A 17165-nucleotide genomic window follows, 5' to 3' on the forward strand; every position below is an offset into this window, starting at 1 on the left:
ACTTGCACAATATTGTCAGGAAAGACACGTCATCTTGTACGACCACAAGGAAATCATTTTGCAGAAGTGTTTCACTTATTCAGTTTCGTTAGAATATGATTCAGTTTCTTCCTCAGTCCAGTCTCTGGATATGACAACAGGGTCCTGGTTTCTTATAGTCAGCAATATCTTGGGGACATTTGAGGGTCATTCCTGGAAGCTGAGATGGGAAGTAACTGTGCAGTCCAACCGACCATTACAGGGGAAATTTTGGTAGTAGCTTTAAACTTTCATTTTTTGTTCATATTTCGAAATAAGTGATCGTGATTAAAGCTTTAAATTTGTACAAGTTTTAAAACTTGTATGAGGTCCAAATGAAGTCAGGAAGGAGAATATTATGAGCCACTGATTTCATATGTAAAAGTCTGTTTTTGGGGCTATGGGTGGTGCTGTAATTATGTCTTGTTATGATGTACCAGGGTTGAGAGTTGTGCACACAGTGCCACAATACTATTCAGACTTAAGTTCACAAGAGAAAACTCTCATCAGTAACAAGTTGGTGCAGGTTATGCTGCAGCTTGTTAGCATTACATGTAATTTTCTGGCGAAGCGTTTTAATCCGCTGCTCCTGTCTTCACTCGACACTTTCTGTATCCCTTTCAAGTTAAAAAAAACCCTAGTGTTTCCGTGGAAAGATCCTCTTCATTTCTTAATAGGGTTTTTTTTTTTGTGAAACATTATCAGGAGCATGTAGGAAACTCATTGACTTGAATTATTGTTGTGCAAAATGAAAATACAATGTGTTGCAGTTGCCCTGATGGACTGTAGTGCTTCTATACTTCACATTATGACCCTCTCAGGAGCGACTGAGTGTCATCTAGTGGTGAAATTCAGTATTACTGGTCCTGTCTGGTCTTAGGCCTTATATCAAACCTTTTTGAAAATGTTTTGAAGCAGCCTAACCCCACACGGAGGTATGGCGTTGAAATGAAGAAAGCTTAGCAGACCTCTGTAGCCAGCTCCTCATCTCTGCTTAGAGTTAGCAGCACAAGGCTGCATTAGCCACTACTGTTATAAAACACCTCGAGTTGCATTGCGGCTAATGTACCAGCCTTTATTCTGTTCCTGCAGCTTGTGTCCGTTAGACCCGTTTTTTTATAGGCTCCCTGAGGCAGATAGGAGCCACCCTAAAACAAACATCAGGTAGTTATGTACCCATGAAAAACATTCCTCTTTACAGATTAGAGATAAGGCACATTTAAAAAGAGATGATTGTCATCAGTACCAACGCAGCTTGTAGCTTGCTAGTAAAAATGAGTGAGAAGTTTGTACACACTGGACAAGCGATAACGAATGATGATGACCAGGGTAGCATTAAAATAAATCCAGATGTGCTTTATAAAAAACATATTGTAATGGTCATCATGATTCATTCCTTATTTGAATCATTAGTTCTAAAGAAATAAATTGGAGCACACACTGACATTGTTGATTCCTCACACCCATTACATATTAACTCGTACTTACTTTCCCTCCACATCACTTTCAAGAAATGGCTTGATACGCACTTTACCAGTAAAGTCTGGAAGTTGAGCCACATGACGTTTAAACCAGTGGCAGGCCATCTCTTAAATCATCCCTTTTCAGAGGCACTCACTGTGATTGTAGTTGTCTTGTCTGGAAGTTCTCCAACTCTGATACATGCGCTAAAGAGGAACGGGATAATTTAAGAACTTTATTTATGCATTTCATCAGCATAAATGTTCTTCTGGCACAAGATCAAAAGGATGGGGGAAATCTGAATTTCTTAATGAAAGTAATTTCTTCTTCTTTTATTCCCATCCTCAGGGTCATACGCCTCTGTACGATTAGAGAATGAACGTGAGAGTTGAGTCTCCGAAGAGAAATGTCATATCCCAGGGAGAAAGAGGGAAACTCAAGTTAGCCTTCAAGTCAGTCAGTCTAGGAATCTCTAAGAGAAAAAGAACGTTCATAATTAACTATGAATTTGTCTTTTGACTGTATTCCCATACTGTCCTTCCTCTTCAACCTGCCATGTCATACTGGCAGCCTTTTACACCCTTGTTATAACCCCCTGTTTTCCATCTTGAGTTTGGGAGACCTATACGGGACAGATTTAATCTGAGGTATATATTTTATATATTTAAAATATTGTATACTGCTTAAACCGTGTATTCTTTATTCAGTATTATTTTTACTCATTGAAACTATTTGCTGATATAAAATAACATTTAATTAGTATCTTAATTGCATTTAACTAATTTAATTTAACTTGAACACATTAGATGCATGTTGGTTTTCTCAAACTAACATTAAAAAATGCTACGATTAATATATTTCTTTAATAATTAATAATAATTATTTACACCATGTTATCATAGTTGTGAGCCTTTTTGTATTTCCTATACGTTCTGTATTTTAAGTGTGAAATAGATTGGAACACCCTCTGGCACTGTATTACATCTGATGCAGAACATCTTACAGGTATCACAGGTGCCTGAGGAAACTTACTGTGTGTTGAATCTGTATAATAATATGCAAACATCTATTAATCCCTTTGCCAGGAATTGCAGGAATACATTTTGCACGCCACGCTGATTGCCATCCAATAAAGTTTTCTGCCATGTATCAAAGTAGGCGATCAGCAGCCCCCTTATCTCCACTGAGACTTTACATATTCTGTGGAACAATGCCGACATTTGTATTAGCGAGATCCATCTCTTCCGCTGGCTGATTTGCCTCATTCAAACTGTTTGTCTAGATATCATTAATTCCTTTTAGTAATGTGCAGGAACTCACCCACAGCTGTTATCGTCACCGGTCTACTTCCTGATTTCACAACCTGCTATCTCTCTGTCTAACCAACCTCAGTCACACCATTGGCCCACAAATTGCAGCCCAGCAGTCAGCCTTTGTCCTCGGCACTTGCCTGGCTTGCCTTCACAGAGGACTAATCGCTGCCTATTTGAATACGCAATGATGTTGATAAACTCCACAGACGTTCAATTAATGTCTCGTTTTGCATGGAGTGCTTTAGAATCGCATTCATGTGACAACACTGGGTCACCATTGTTTCTTTTTCCTTGTCTGATGTGTCTCAGCCTGAGCTGTCCCACAGATTTACCCACTCCATGTTTGCACACATGATAAGACTTCATGAGTGTGTGTGCAAACAGCACCGAGTGAGCCCGCCATCATTGTTACTGAGAGACAGCAGTTTTGAGTTTTAGTGCCACTAAGTGTTTTCCAAGAAAGCTCTGATGTGAAACATTTTCCAGTGGATTCAAAGTATTGCTGACTGTATGTTTTTCTGCAAACTGGAACAAATTAATCACAGGGCATCTGGAAATTCACAAACAGAAAGAGAAACCCAGTGGGGTCGGACGATATTACAAAAGTATTTTCCACAACAGCCAGGCATCTTAACTGTGTCTCTCGTAATTCAAGATCCAATTATGTAACCAGATCTGTGATGCAATTTATAGTATGTTTTCATGTGTTGACCCTGAACCTGAAGAGCTGGTCAGTTGCTTCATCTTGCATTATCGTCGTGCAGTTGAATGCACATTAAGATGCAGTAGGAATAAGGTTGAGGGACTTTTTTGTGCATCCTTAAAGGTTGCAACCTCAGACAAAGCTCACTGAGAGCTGACATACGAGATGTAATACATTTAAGAGAAGTGCTCCACTTAAGAGGAAAATGCTGTAAAGTGAAAGGCCAAGAGTACACTCAGAGTGTCAGCTTTTATGTGAACAAAGCAGCGACACCACAGATAGTGAATAGTGATAGCGTATATGTGAATTACATCCAGGTCTGGTGTGGTTTGTGCCCTGTTGTTTGAATGTGTTGCATTTTCAGTTGGACCAGTTTCTGTAATTGTTATGAGGGACATGAAAAAACCTTGTTTTTTAATCCAAATTGATCGTTGATTTTTCAGTATCAACATTCTCGATTACCTTTCAGTAGCAACACATCCTCATACCAAAACAACTGTAAAGGTCAGCTGAATAGACATATTACTGTTTTCAAACACAACTGTTGCAGTTTATAGCACTAGTGACAGGCGTAACGGACCTTCATGGCATGGTCGCAGTTTGGTTATGTTTAGGCAACAAAACTACTTGGTTAGGTTTAGGAAAACATTGTGGTTTGAGTTTAAATTAATATGTTACTTGTGTAAGTTGGATATAGACAACTTTCTTTGCTTTTACTTATTCTGAAGCAGATACTGATTGCACAGTGCCATGGTAGTAGAAAAATGACACCGTCTGCATATAGATTGGGTCCCTATGGACCTCGCTTCCACTATGCTATTCGGTCTGCCACCGTTTCCACAAAAACGAAGGTGTAATTACGGCACAAAGGAAGCACGTCTGCCATTGCGCAACCAAAATAGGAGGAGGCATTGTAGTCACTATCCCCAGGTAACTGTGGAACAACTGGAATAGCTGTGGAAACTCTACACTGCAAAAGAAAAGGAACCCCGCTGATAGAGGAGGCAAAGAAGTTGAAGAGTGAGAGTGAAAGAAACCGAGGTAAAACAACAGTGAACGGACGGGCATTCCCTCGATGGAGAGCTCTGTTGTTGTGTCAAAGTCGGTTCCCCCTTACCAACAGGACTTGAGACAGTTCAAAACCAGCATTCTTCCTCCTAGATCATAAGTAACAAAACCTGCGTACTCATACAGCAGTGTTTCACTCGGTCTTTTCATAGGCTTGGTCAAAGTGGGATTCTTGCGGTTGTTTTTTGCAAGGCGGTTAGAGGTAGCCATGTTGCTAAGTAACGATCCATTACTGTTTGAGGCTGATATCAGTGAGACAAAGTTACAATGTTCACTCCACTACCACCATGTCTGAGCAGTATGAAGTTACTGCCAATGCAAACTAAACATATCTTACTGCTACTAGTTCAATGAAGAGCATACTGGTGAAGCACAGGGTCGCTTTTATTGTGAAGGGACCACCATTGTTTATGAAAATCTTGCAAAGGAGTACTTGAACAGTCAAGAGCAGAAACTTTGGCTGTTGTCATGTGGAAAACAATTTGAAAAGCATGAAATCAGTTTGCAGTCACAAGTATTAATGACTGACTTTTATTAAAGCATCTTTAGTTTGTTTGGCTGCTCTATAAACAGAGACACCAGTTCCTCTTCTGTTGTAATTCTAACGAAAGAGCTGCTCAAGGAGAGCTTCCTGTTGTATCCAACTGCACTTGCTAATGCCGACAAAATCTTATTACAACTGATTACAACTTCAACACGTCAACTCATGGATCATTTCTTACTATATACACTAAAGTAAAAGGAACTATAACAGTATTTATAGACTATGATTTGAGATAATTTAAGACATTTATGGAGCTTCACATAAAATAAAAAAAAAACGAGTGCAGCAAATTAAGTCATTATGTTCTAGCCGCCATTATACCTTCTAGATAGTTCAAGCCTAAATGTTCTTAGTCAGTGGGATTATAGAAGTCACCACATCCATTTGAAATTGTACTCTTAGATATGAATAGTAATTTTCTGTCTCCTTTCACTTCAGGAAGTCTAGCCACGAGAGCGTATTAGTTAACGGGGCTGAGAGCAACAAGGACTCTCCCTCTATCTGATAGCTCAGCTGGTCTTTGAAGAAGTTCAGCATTGGGATTCAGTGTCACTGAGGTTAATTGCTTACACAGGGGTACCATGCCTGCTCTTCTTAAGTCTATTCTGTGTTGTCCACGTCTGCCTTGTTACTGGGTTTTTGGCAGATTTCTGCAGCATTCCCACAGCCAGGTTTTCGCCCAGGTAATTTACTTTAAAACGGCTGCTTAGCTGCCCTTTGCTTCAGGCTCTACACTGGTAAACAGTTTCATTCAATCTGCTTAACTGACACCAGTGAATGACAAAACGGTTGCAGACAATGCTCAGTTCCCTGTTTGAGGCAGAATCACATCCCCACTTTCCTGTTCATACGACCACTTCCCATGAATGTAGATCATCCAAAGTGCAAGCAGTTTAAGTGTGCTGTAATGAGACTCATGTACACCAGAGTTTTAAAGTTTTGATGAAATGAACTAGATGGCTCTATATTTTGGAGTAGTCTTTCATGTTTTTAGGTTTTTAGAAAGTCCTCTTTAGAAATAGATGTTATTTTTGTATAAAGGGTTTGCAAATAAAATAATGTTTTGCACATGGTGAACAAAACGCAGTACAATGGTTCGACCGGAATAACAACTGAAAGGATAGAAAGAGACAAAATAACACTTAAATGAGAATATAAAACATCAACAGATATTGGTAAAAGAAATTGAAAGCTTAGCATCAAAATCTTTGCAGATTTAAATGGGATCCGGTTCAATAATGACTATAAAAAGCTAACATAACAACAGCAGTGTTACTTTATCAAAAAAATTCTTAAAACTTCAAAATAATGTGGAAAAATTAAAACATAAAAACACATGAAGTCTCTGATTTATGCTGGAAAGAAGGAAAACAGGTGATCCCAAACTTCTGAGCGGTAGTGTAACTAACACAAGGTCACACCAGGAGCAGAGCTTCATATTGAAAGAGCAGTAATAAAGAGATAGGGATTTGCCCACACAAAAACCTTAATCTATTTCTGCCTCTTTTGACAGAATTTCAGAGACCACCAAGGTCACGGACGCCAACTTGCTTGAATGTAATTACATTCATTATCTGGTGTTGTACTGCGGCTCTGTTATTTAAAATAAATGGGCTTTGGTCTTATTGCCTTCACTCTACCAAAGATTTTCCATTCCGCTATTGTAAAGGAAGAAGTGCACACAGCAGCCCTGACCTGCCAGTCACCCAGAAACGTTCATGATTGACTGATGAGCTTTAACCCTCCGTGTCTGTTTGTCTGTCTTGGAATGTGGTGATGTCACTTCTTCTTTATGTTATTAAGTTTCTGATGCAGACGCACTTTTCAAGCACAAATCTCTTGTTATGAATTTCTATCATCAGCTAAGACTCTCATGAAAGCAAAAAGCACCTTCTTTGTGGGACATGTAGAATGCAAACAAATGCTGATCTAATAAAGTTTTTCTTTTTTTTTTTCAAATTCAGTTCTGCGTGTTTAAAGTATAATTCACCACATTTTTGAGCATTCAAATAAGACCCTTTGTCTGAGAAATTATTCCACATATTTCAACTTTTTTTTAAGTTGCTTTCTTCTCTTGAGCACAAACCCACTATGCTTTAAGTAATATGCATTTAAACAAACAACAACAATTGTCCATATTTACTCTACAGTAGCTTGAACCGACGACTATTTTCAGTAGTTTAGTCAGAATTTTAACTATTTTTGCCAAATTAGCGACTTAAACAATTAATCATTTATCAAAACAGTTGGCGGTTAGTTTTCTGGTGATGGATTAATTGATTAATCATTATTCCACTTCAACAGAAAAACAAACCATGGTCCTCCTATTTCAGTAATTCCCAACCAAACAACCACTTATACCCTAATGAGTAAGTAGAAAGGTTGTTGAGTACTTCAACAATTTTAACAAAAATAAACACACAAATACACCCACACGTATGAATTGTTCAAATTAGCGTGATTCTGATATTTAGTACATTGTCACAATGATCAACAAGCTAAGAGCTACAATATGCTACTGCACAGTACAGATCTCTCACCAACCTGAGTCAGTGGTAACGTCTTAATGCCTCTTGTTGTCAATGAGTATGCATGTAATAATTACCTTTAGTATATTGTAAAAATGTTGACAGGACACCTCGAACTGCAGCAAGGTCAATTATGACTCTCTCTACTATGAATGTTTTAACCAAAGAGGTTAAAACACGACTACACATTTCCAGTGGGCCGCATAACAGGACGTAAATCTGGAAGCTGGAGAACTTTTTTGGCATATGGCACCAGGCGAGCGATTCTCATTGGACTGCATGGGCGCCATCTTTGCATTCACTATCTAGTTCTATTAAAATCAATCGGCCGAAAAAACTGGGAGCTTTGCCAAGATGGCTGCTGAGTGGCAAGAGTGCCGAAAAGGACCTTTATGGATGAACAGGTGAAACAGCTAAAAGTAATGGATAAAACTTCAAGCAAATACTGGCGCTGTAGGTTGGTGGACGGCCCGACCTAAAGTATCGGTATTTGACGAGTTGGGGATGAGACTCAACAATCAACTATCTTACAAATTTGGGCCTTTTAAAATAATGTGCTAAAAGAAGTGTAGAAGTTGTTAAAGGATCCAGCTTGCAGTAAGAATGTTTACTTGGCTAAGATAAAGTAACTGTATCCACTTTTTGTGGTGTTACGTAACATCTACCTTAAAATCAATTGAAGTGAACACATTTGGAGTGTGACGGGTGGTGCTGATGAAGGGGTCCTTGAGTTCATCTGATTGCCAGTGGGGGTACATCAGAGAACCACTGCTCTCAGTTTGTTTACTGAATTTTACAAGTGAGTTCAAACGCACCATACTCATTCAATCTGGATAGCAAAGGGAAGTTTCCGAGGGCGGCACGGCACCCAGAGGCGACAGGCGTGGTGTCAGCTGTATTGGGGCTCCTGGTGATGGATGTCCTCCACAGCACATCATACAGACTCCTCTCCCACCTAACAATGGGATATCCCCAAGAACTCCCCTACAGCCCCTGCTGTCATTGAGAGAGGGGATATACGATACAATACATCCAATCACAGGCTGATCCTCTCCCCTCACATCCAGCCACAGTGATACAGACAGTACAGCACACAGAGAAAGTTTCTAATATTGCTTCCCTGACAGTAATATAGCTCTAATTAGAAATGACTGCACACCACCCACACACCTGTCACTGCACTGTGATGGATATCCAGGTAGTCAGATCCAGAGGCTTGCAGCCAGCGCGATGAGTTAAGGGCCCCCACATGCTCATTGTTGTGGCACTGCAGCTCGCCATCAGCGCCTCTGCACGACTGCGAGCGGCTGCACAGCTGCTGCTCACACTGGGAGAGCTGCCGCGCACACGCCGAGCGGCGATGGCAGGTATACGCCCACCTTGGTTTTACTTGTCGTCTGAGGCGCGCTGGCGAACACAGAGCGGGGCTCGGCTTTCTGCTGACTTCGTCATCAAATATTCATGGCTGTCTGCATTAGCTTGCAGAGTTCTAATTGAGTTCTGTATATTCAGACGTGATTAACTCGGTCTAATTCCTCAAAGGAGTGAGCCAATTAGATAGCACTTGCATGAATAGGATTTCACATCTTAGTACGTCTCCAGACTTGCCAAGACAATTATGTGTGTGTATAATTGCGCTGTACAGTGGGTGTGAGCCCACTAAACTCAAGCAGGTCATTATTTCTTATTACTGATCCGCACTACAGGAAATGCAGCTGTCCTATCCATTACAAGAGAGTAAATGAAAAGCATGAGTGTTGTTATTAGAATACACTGTTTGGACAAGAGAGGAGGGAGTGATTCCAAACACCGGGCCCTCTAAACCTTCCTCATGTTTTTTGTCTAAGCACATTTCCTCCCCCCGAGGAGCGAGCAGGAGAAAAATATCCGTGACCCAGTGCTGACCCACCACAATGTCACTCTAACTCATGGCATGAGAGAACTACTGCCGGGGTCTTTGTCAGTTTCTCTCTGTAACCAGAGCAGGAGACATTGCCCAAAGTCCAGAGGGGTCACATTCTGCTGCGGAGCTGAATTTAAGGCAGAGAGGCAGACAAGCAGGCCGGCCACTTTCTGAGCCGGAGAGCGAGATCAGGCCCCCACTGCCACCTTTTATTCTTTAAAGAAAGGCCTGAGCAAGGCATGATCCGTGCGTCGGCCCTGTCCGTTCATGTTGGCTGCAGCATGATATTATCACTTGGCTAAAATAAGAAATGTGCGTGAACAAATAAAGCTGCTCAGCTGCGTGTAATAGAACACATGAATATTTAAATCTCATTTGACACATGCAGTTTTTGTTGCTTTGTCAGAACTCATGTTCTCAAGTGAAAGAAACCTGCACACAGCTGCTGGTGAGGAGGATCACAGGGCTGAGGCTGCTCGTAAAGCGTCCAGGCAGAGAGATAAACTAAAATGTAAGAAACAAATCAGGATGGGAGGCTCTGGCAGGATGCCACCCCATTCCTGCACGCGCAGGTCATCCATAACCCAGTGTGAATTTATTACATGGACAGACAGATGAGCTGAGGAAGGGGGGCCATTCCAGGTCAGAGAGACCAAAAAACCTGGGCACACTCGTCCTGACTGACTGGCGTGCACACAGATGAGTGTCACAAATGCTGTGAATTATACAGCTGATAGTTTCAAGGTCACTGATCCTCGGAGTTACCAAACCATTAGGAGAATCACTTTCCACTGCGTGACATGCTCGCTCACACCCACACGTAAACAAATCACACATACACACCTCAGTCATCTGCATCCAGGCAGCAGAAAAGATTCGAGTGGGTGATTTACATAACACGCTTATAAATGACAGAATTTTGTAAAGGAGTCAAGTCATGTTAATATATCCTCATATGCTCGCACTGTAGCCCCGATGCTTCGAAACTGCTCAGACAGATGGACGGAGTCAGGATGCCAGGGAGCGCCGGTCACTGGAAAGCAATCACTGATATGTAAAATTAAATTTAAGTTGGATATCAAGGTGCCAGGGATGGGATCATGCGAGTCGGACCTCAGGGAGGGGAAATAGCAGGGGGTTGTTCACTTGTTAACCTTCGCAGGAGGAGGTGGGAGAGATGATCATGATCACTGAACCCAACCAGCTGAAAGGGAAACTCAGCTCTCCGCACACACACACACACACACATACACACACACACACACACACACACACACACACACACACACACACACACACACACAGTTACACAGACCTCTCCACCTCCCTGGCCTGAGCAGACCACAGATCAGGGAAGGGTGGTGCTCCCACAATCCCTTCGCAAATGTGTGGAGATTTAAATGAGCTCCCAATCTCCCTCGACCAAAGCAGATTTCTGGCATCTTCCACAGGCCAAGACCTCCATGATTTGGCTTAAGAATGTGGAAAACAAGCTCTTTAACCCCGACCACAATAATCCTATCTGTTGCTTTGTCAGATGTGTTTTCCACTGACTGACGGTGTCTCCAAAAACATCTTCATTACTGTAAGTTTAGTACGTCTGCCGCATTTTTCTCCGACTTGAACGAATATCACTGATGCTGCTGTGTGAATGCACAATTAGGATTCACGCAGCAGCATCACTTTCTGGAAACACTGACATGGGGACAGTTTTGCCAAATCCGCTTTTTAAATATGCATGAAGAGAAGCTGGTGCCAAGTCAGCTGTGAGTGAGGTAACTTTTGCGTCTTCCTCGTGAAAATAGAAGAGCCACACAAATATACTGTAAACTGAAGTCTGCTGGGAGCTTTACAGCCACGACTTTTGCATTCATAGTCTCTGTGTAGAGTAGGATTTAGAAGGATTTTGTAAACAAATAGAGCGACAGTGGAAAATAGTAAAACAGCAACAAAAAGAGTGAATCCTCTCTGGTGTATTTCAGGCATCTTAATGGAGGTTAAGTGGGGCTTAGCACATCTAAAAACTTCTTCTTGATGGTCAGAGAGCAGCAGGTGTTTCACTTTAAAAGATGGAATTTGTCGTGTTTATAGAGGATGCACAAAATAACGGCATCGCCTCAAAATAAAATGCAACGCAACAAAATAACACTGAAATAAGTACCACCTGTTTGAAACCAAAAGCCGATGTTATTGTTGATACTGTCACATCAGTGTATGATCACAGGGTTAGTGCTGCTGGAGCGCACGGACACTTATTTTCTGAGAGGAAGTGAAGAAATAAAATTCACAGTTTGCATAATCTGGTTGAAAATTGTATATATGTTAAGATCAAATCATCACTAAAGCATATGTGATGCAAGATGTTTTGGCTGACTGTTGCATTATATTCTCAACATGATGAAGCCAGTCTAACATTTAATTAGATGGTTAATTAGAAGTGAGTAATGTGTGTAAACTTGACCTTCAAAACGACTCATAATGTAACCGTGTGTGCAAGCAGGCGCACACGCATAATCAGTTGGATGAGAAGATTGGTATCAAATATCCACAGCCAGCAGCTAGTTAGCGTAGCTTAGCATAAAGAAAAAGGGGGAAATGGCTAGCATGGCTCCGTCTAAATGACTCTTTTCAACACCGTCAGACAGCGGAGAGTCCGGGAAATCACTGCACCTGGCCAAGAAGTTCAAGATTCAGGAATAATTTCTAAGTCAATATCTAAAAAATTCACATACAAACAAAAAAGAAAAATATATGAATATATAAATAATAATTAAGTCACAAAAATAAATTATTCATGGTGGAGTGTGGCGAATAAATTCAGGTGTCTCAGTCTGAGGAAAGAAGCTGCTCTGTAGTCTGGTGCTACTGTATATTTTGTCAGATGGCAGCAGGGTGAACAGACTGTGGCGAGGGTGGGTGTTGTCTTCTACTATCCTTTGGGCTCTGAGCAGACTTCACAGATGTCACTGAGGCTCTGTAGATGGTACCAGTGATGTTCTGGGCGGTTTTAATCAGCCGCTGTAGAACCTTTCTGTCCTGGGCCGTGCACGACCTATTGCCCATTTGTGATGTTTTCAGCTAATCTACTGCCGACACTTCATACATGGCACACAGACTAACCCCCCCCCCCCCCCCCCCCCAGGAAAATACTTTGTCCCTGTTGACAATCATTAGAAAAGGAGGTTTTGTAGATGTTAGAAGTTTTCTGAGCGTCACAAACAATTCCTCATTTTTAAATTCCCTAAAGCTGTAGTGTACGGTGCTGCACTTTATTTCTGTTGACCCATGCAGTTTGTGACTTTCTCACGTTCTCCATAGTATCACCTCACTATGAATCACAGTTCCTTCATCTCTATTATTTCACACTTCTTCTTGCTTCTCTTATTGTAAAACACTTCCTGTTAAAAAATTAGCAGCTTGAGCGCATAATTCTGTATTTGTTGGCAAAATAATTTTCTCTTTGTTCTTCACGATTGACCCATATTAAGCAATAAAAGGGAAGGGGGCTGCTTGTCAAGGTTTATTAAGTCAGCACACACCTTCCCTCAGGAAGCAGGAGGGTCAGTGGTTTGACTCATAGTTCACGACCAAGTCAGTATCTCTTATCCGCTGCAGAGGAAACCAGACGCAGTAGCAGCGGCACTCAGACCTGTTCTTTCCAACAAGCGCTCTTGTCTGAGCCACCTTCCGGATGGTGTAGTCAACTCACACAGCATGGCCTGGCACCGACCGGCACATTCTGTGAAGGTCTGGACACACGCGCACTGAATCAGATCATCTGTAGATTTGGCCCACTCTGAGTTCAGCGTGCCAGGTCATAAATCGCGTGCAGTCTCACTGAACTCCAGCCCGACCTGACCATTTGAAAAAAAACAACAACAAGATAGGTGTGAAAATGGTGAAATGGTGGACAGTTTCAACTTCCATCAGCAAACGTGGAAAATACGTCTTTGTTCCAGTTTGGGTTTTTTTTGTACCTGTAGCTCTGCATGGAAAAGTGCAAACCACAGACAGAATTTATTGTGATATTTTAATTGGGGCTGAATCCTTGACCCCCTGAGTGTGTGAAGCAGTGATGCAAGCATTAGTATTAGTTTATATTCTGTGGTTACAAACAAATTTAATATAACGTTTGGCATGGAGCAGCAGGATTTAAATACAATGAATGATGATGAGCAGTTGCAACTATTCTGATATTGGATTAACGGTCCATTTATAAGCAAAGCTGCCACATAGCTCCAGCTTCTAAACTGTGAAGATGCCTTACAGTACATTACAGTAAACTTAAAAAAATTAAATGAAGGACACCATGGGCTTTGAAACTAACACATTAATTGAGAAAATAATCTGCAAATGGATCAAAAAGTTGTCATTTAGTTTAGTATTGGGCCTGTGATTAAGAGAAGTAATGCACAGATGTATGAGTTTAAAAAAAAGAAGTAATTTGATCCAATAAAGTTACAAATTACAAGATGATTTACTTCATTTAAATGAGTAAAATCAAACCCCACCTTTAACATGTTTTAGATAAGAGACTCAAGATTGCACTTGATGATGTTTTTTGTGTGTGCGTGTGTTGTTTTACTATCCATGTCGCTGCCCGTGTGTCTCACGTTCAGAGCGCAGCACGTGGGACCTCTTAACTCCATTACATGCTTTGTTTGCCATCACACTCCTCATTCCAGCTGCGTCGAACGCCGTCTGGGAGCCCCGTAGCCAGATAGTGGGGAAGCTGGGAAGCTGGGGAGCCGGGCCGGACCGCACTGGCTGGCATCGGCGTGTTTGGTGTGAGTCCGTGATCGCACTTTGGAGCAAAAAGGAAACAGCTTACAATGAGGGAAAAGGGGCCACAATTGACTTTAACGCACTCCACTCACCCCTCAGTTCAGCGCGAGGCTGTCTGACCTAAATTCACTTTACCTCATCTGCCTAGACATTTGTTTAGCCTTCTGGGCAAACACTTAGAGAAATGTATGAGGGAGAGGAGGGGGGAAAAAAAGAATACATATGCTTGAATACATCACATTTAGTCAGGGGAAAAGCAAAACCCGGACATCTGCAGACATATACAGCCCTCTAGTGGCAAACTGCAAAGGACCTGGAAGATCTGCAAAAGAGAGGGCACGAAGTGATTTATGCAGAATTTCCCTAAACCATCTGTGGAGGTTGAACCCAAACACGGAGCAAAACTCGTGTAAATGCTCTGTTTTGACATGAGACCCACGTTCGTGTAACAGGCCTAATAAATGTTACCTAATGCCAAATAAAAGAAGTCACGAGTGAATAAAAAAACAACAGCGGCTGAGCAGAGTGAATGAATTGAGGTCATAGAATCTTACCATCAGAGAGAAAGAGAGAAAATTTTGTCTTTTGAGTACTGTACTCATTACAATGGCCCGGAGGAACTGTGTGCCGTGAAATCATATGCTCTAGTTAAGCTAAACAAGGGCAAGGTATTCCCACATGAAGGGCAGATGAGAATAAGTAAGTGGAAATGCAGACAGATGAGTAAGAGTTGAGGACGGTTGAGTGCTGTTTGGCCCCGGCATCTTACTCACATTCTCAGGTTGCAAATATTATTCTCCCTCCCTCTCTCTCTCTCCCTCTCTACCTCTACCTCGCTCGGTCTCCGTGTGCGTGTGTGAGGCAAACCTCAAGGGCTCAGCGCAGCGAGCTCATTAAAGGCTTCATTCCACTTCCAGGATCGAGCAGGATTGCAATATGGACATTGTTTATACACAAATGTTGCCCTGGGAATAATGTTTATTTCTATTACCGTCTTGGAGGGGGGAAAAAAAGACAAATAAGAACGCGGAGCTTGTCTGCACACATTGCTTTTCATGAAATAATGCCTCTCCAGGAGTGCTTTGAAGAAACGGCTATTTTTCAAACCACCACTTCACAGCCTCCAGTCGTACATCAGCAGCTCTCATCTCATGCCCTCTTACCCTCCGGTGACACATGATCGTGTTGTGAGGAGACCTGACAAGCAAAAGTCAGCCGCCGTCCTCACAGAATCATGTCAGGAACACTTCTACATTGTACTTTCAATGAACCTCATCCCGTTTAAAGCTGCTCTGCTCATTAGCATATAGACTATAAATGTCACTGCACGTGCTCCGCTGCCGGACAGGGGACGGTTGGGAGTTTACCTCGGCCGAGCGGTCACAGAAGTGTCATTTTAAACGGCAGGGCCCGGCGGTGTGTCTGCGAGGCAGCGGATGACGCAGCGCAGTGTTGCTACACACCCCGAGCTGTGTTTGGAAACACTGAGGCAGCTTGCTACTACAGTGGGAGCCAATGGGAACAGCTGAACCGTGCACTCTTTAGCCCAGCCAAGCGTAGGGAAAGAGGGGAACAGAGAGAGAGAGACAGAGATCCAGGAAATGCCTGAGCGAGAGGCAGCAAAAGCAGCGTGGCCCATCAGCTCGCACATATCCACATCAGGCCGCACATTGATCACCCTCGCATGATATATCCATACCCCCGTAATTGCATTGCTGTTTAGAGAGGCAGTCGTTATTTATGAAATATTGAAATAACAAATGGCGTCTCCCGGCAGATATTAAGAAGAGAGATGCCACAGATAAGTCAGAGGCAGGCGGCTGCCACGTCCCCCCGCGGGCCGCTTGCCCAGTCGCCTGGCTGCAGAAAACCTGCAGTCATCACAAAGTGGAAATATTTACTGCTCACACTCTTGCATATGGGAGGATGAAGTGTGGGTGAGGGCAGCTGAAAAATGACTGTGTTTGTGTTTCGAGAGGAGTGCTAATCAGATTCCTTCAGCTTCTGTGGCATTCGAGGACAGCCGAGCTAAAGGTCCTGAGTGTGGATTTATTTGTTGCGCAGGCACGAACGGGAGCCGAGCCACCTGAAGTGTAACGGCGGCAACAGCAAGTTAAAAATGAAAACTGGAGGAGATGCATAAAAAACTTCTAAATTTGTCATGCCGGTTAAAATTTGTTAGCAGACAAGTGCTAATTGTAAACAAGTGCTCAAAGGGCCTTTGGAAATGAATCATCAGAATCACTAAATTCATCATCAGATCGGTTGTGTAATCATGTGGGCGTCTGTGGGTTTGTGTGTTTGTGTCTGCAGAACACCCTTGAGACCTGCACCATCTGCAGTAAGCCCATCATGGAGCGCATCCTGCGGGCTACCGGGAAAGCCTACCACCCTCACTGCTTCACCTGCGTGGTATGCCACCGCAGCCTGGACGGCATCCCTTTCACCGTGGACGCTTCCAACCACATCCACTGCATCGAGGACTTCCACAAGTATGTAGATTGGCTTTTCATCACATTTTGGAGTAAATGTTCTGTTGTATCAACAATGGATTGAATTTATATATGAGATTTGTGCTCATAGTGACGAACACAAAGAGAACTAGAGTGGCACTGAGTAGAGCACATACCTCCACCAAGGTCCAACAGTCCCCGTCAATGAAATCAAGCCAAATCCAATGTCAAACTCGATAGCCCTGTATCACTCTAAATTTTAAACCACCCATAATTGCTTAACTATAATTTAAGATCAGTAGAATTGGGGTCAGCATCACATTGAGCTCACTCATAGATGGCAGCAACCTAAACACACCTGATGATGAAAAGAGAGAAAAAAAACGCAA

The 17165-nt window shown here is 42.3% G+C and overlaps 1 protein-coding gene across 3 annotated transcripts in view; it reads left to right on the forward strand.

Moving 5' to 3' along the window:
* The window catches only part of lpp (LIM domain containing preferred translocation partner in lipoma), a 155679-nt gene that overhangs the window by 127908 nt on the left and 10606 nt on the right, over positions 1-17165 (forward strand). For all 3 annotated transcript variants that reach the window (XM_073475942.1, XM_073475943.1, XM_073475944.1), the window contains one exon: positions 16637-16815. In XM_073475942.1, the coding sequence (XP_073332043.1) occupies positions 16637-16815 (179 nt within the window). The remainder of the gene's footprint in view (positions 1-16636; positions 16816-17165) is intronic.

The sequence above is a fragment of the Pagrus major genome, chromosome 11 (assembly GCF_040436345.1).
Source record: "Pagrus major chromosome 11, Pma_NU_1.0".
NCBI lineage: Eukaryota > Metazoa > Chordata > Actinopteri > Spariformes > Sparidae > Pagrus > Pagrus major.